This window comes from Bubalus kerabau, chromosome 1 (assembly GCF_029407905.1).
Source record: "Bubalus kerabau isolate K-KA32 ecotype Philippines breed swamp buffalo chromosome 1, PCC_UOA_SB_1v2, whole genome shotgun sequence".
Taxonomy (NCBI): domain Eukaryota; kingdom Metazoa; phylum Chordata; class Mammalia; order Artiodactyla; family Bovidae; genus Bubalus; species Bubalus kerabau.
In genome coordinates, this window is record NC_073624.1 from 211,264,507 (window position 1) to 211,266,558 (window position 2,052).

General features: G+C 40.3%; 1 protein-coding gene across 1 annotated transcript; it reads left to right on the forward strand.

Moving 5' to 3' along the window:
* The first annotated feature begins 393 nt into the window (after nt 1-393).
* Nucleotides 394-1,368, forward strand: LOC129628692 (olfactory receptor 2T29-like). The gene has a single exon (XM_055548182.1). The coding sequence runs from the start codon at nt 394-396 to the stop codon at nt 1,366-1,368; it is 975 nt and encodes a 324-aa protein (XP_055404157.1).
* The last annotated feature ends 684 nt before the right edge of the window (nt 1,369-2,052 follow it).

Sequence of the window (2,052 nt, forward strand, 5' to 3'; positions counted from 1 at the left end):
CCAAATTATGTTTAAGTTACTTTCTAATTTTTTCATATATTACTAAAGGTTTTTAAGATGCAACTGGATCCTTAAAATGACAGATTGAATCAATTCTGCCTTATATAACAAAAATCCAATGCTTTACTATAAATAAATTATTTTAATCAACAGTTGTGAATTCTTAGTTTTCCATTATTTTTTTTTTATTTGCAGGCACCGTATAACCCCCAAATCTCCAGTCTCATACCACTAACTCCTTTTAGCACAATTGCATTGCTTTGCATCCACATACAGGCGCACACACACACACACACACACATGCAAGCCCACTAAACATTCATCTCAGGTGATCATATACCATGAGTGATTTATTAATCACAAATCTTTCCTTGGTGATCTAGGAGAAACTTCATGGACAAATCTACCTGGGCCACCAACCACACTGGACAGTTGGATTTCATCCTTATGGGACTCTTCAGTCAAGCCAAGCATCCCGCTTTCCTTTGTGTGGTCATTTTTGTGACTTTCTTGATGGCCTTGTCTGGAAATAGCATCCTGATCCTTCTGATATATTCTGATGCCCACCTCCACACCCCCATGTACTATTTCATCAGCCAGTTGTCTCTCATGGACATGATGTACATTTCTGTCACTGTGCCCAAAATGCTCATGGACCAGGTTATGGGTGTAAATAAGATCTCAGCCCCTGAATGTGGAATGCAGATGTTTTTCTATGTGACACTTGGAGGTTCAGAATATTTCCTTCTGGCTGCCATGGCCTATGACCGCTATGTGGCCATCTGTCATCCACTCCACTATTCTACCCTCATGAGCCATAAGGTGTGGCTCCTCCTGGTGTCTGGCTGCTGGTTTCTGGGATCAGTGGATGGCTTTATGCTCACACTCATCACCATGACCTTCCCCTTCTGCAGATCCCGGGAGATCCATCATTTCTTCTGTGAGATCCCTGCTGTAATGAAGCTTTCCTGCTCAGACACTTCCCTGTATGAGACACTCATGTACCTGTGCTGTGTCCTCATGCTCCTCATCCCCATGACAGTCATTTCAAGTTCTTATTCATTCATCCTCCTCACCATCCACAGGATGAATTCAGCAGAGGGCAGGAAGAAGGCCTTAACCACTTGTTCTTCCCACATGACTGTGGTCATCCTCTTCTATGGAGCTTCCATCTATACCTACATGCTCCCCATCTCTTACCACTCCCCTGAGAAGGACATGGCTGTATCTGCCTTTTACACCATACTCACTCCTGTTTTAAACCCTTTGATCTACAGTCTTAGGAATAAGGATGTCATAAGGGCACTAAAGAAAATGCTGAATTTAGAATATTTCAGAGAACCACAAAATAAGACATTTTTATACTAGTGGTTTATTTTTCTTCATTCTGTATCAGAACTTTCTGGCCTTATACAAATATTATTCTTTTTTAATTTTTTATTATTATTTTCTCTTTTTTTTACTTTACAATATTGTATTGGTTTTGCCATACATCAACATGCATCCACCATGGGTGTACATGTGTTCCCCATCCTGAACCCCCCTCTCACCTGCCTCCCCAGATTCTCATACCATAATGTGTTATGTAATATTCATTTATTTTAGAAAATTGATTCCCTGTAATTAAAAGCCATTCATTTTTATATTTCTTGGTACAAATTATTTTTACAAAGCTAGTAGAGGTGATGGAATTCCAGTTGAGCTATTTCAAACCCTAAAAGATGATGCTGTGAAAGTGCTGCCCTCAATATGCCAGCAAATTGGGAAAACTCAGCAGTGGCCACAGGACTGGAAAAGGTCAGTTTTCATTCCAATCCCAAAGAAAGGCAATGCCAAAGAATGCTCAAACGAATGCACAATTGCACTCATCTCATACACTAGTAAAGTAATGTTTAAATTTCTCCAAGCCAGGCTTCAGCAGTACGTGAACCATGAACTTCCAGATGTTCAAGCTGGCTTTAGAAAAGGCAGAGGAACCAGAGATCAAATTGCCAACATCCGTGGGATCATTGAAAAAGCAAGAGAGTTCCAAAACAACATGTTTCTGCTTTA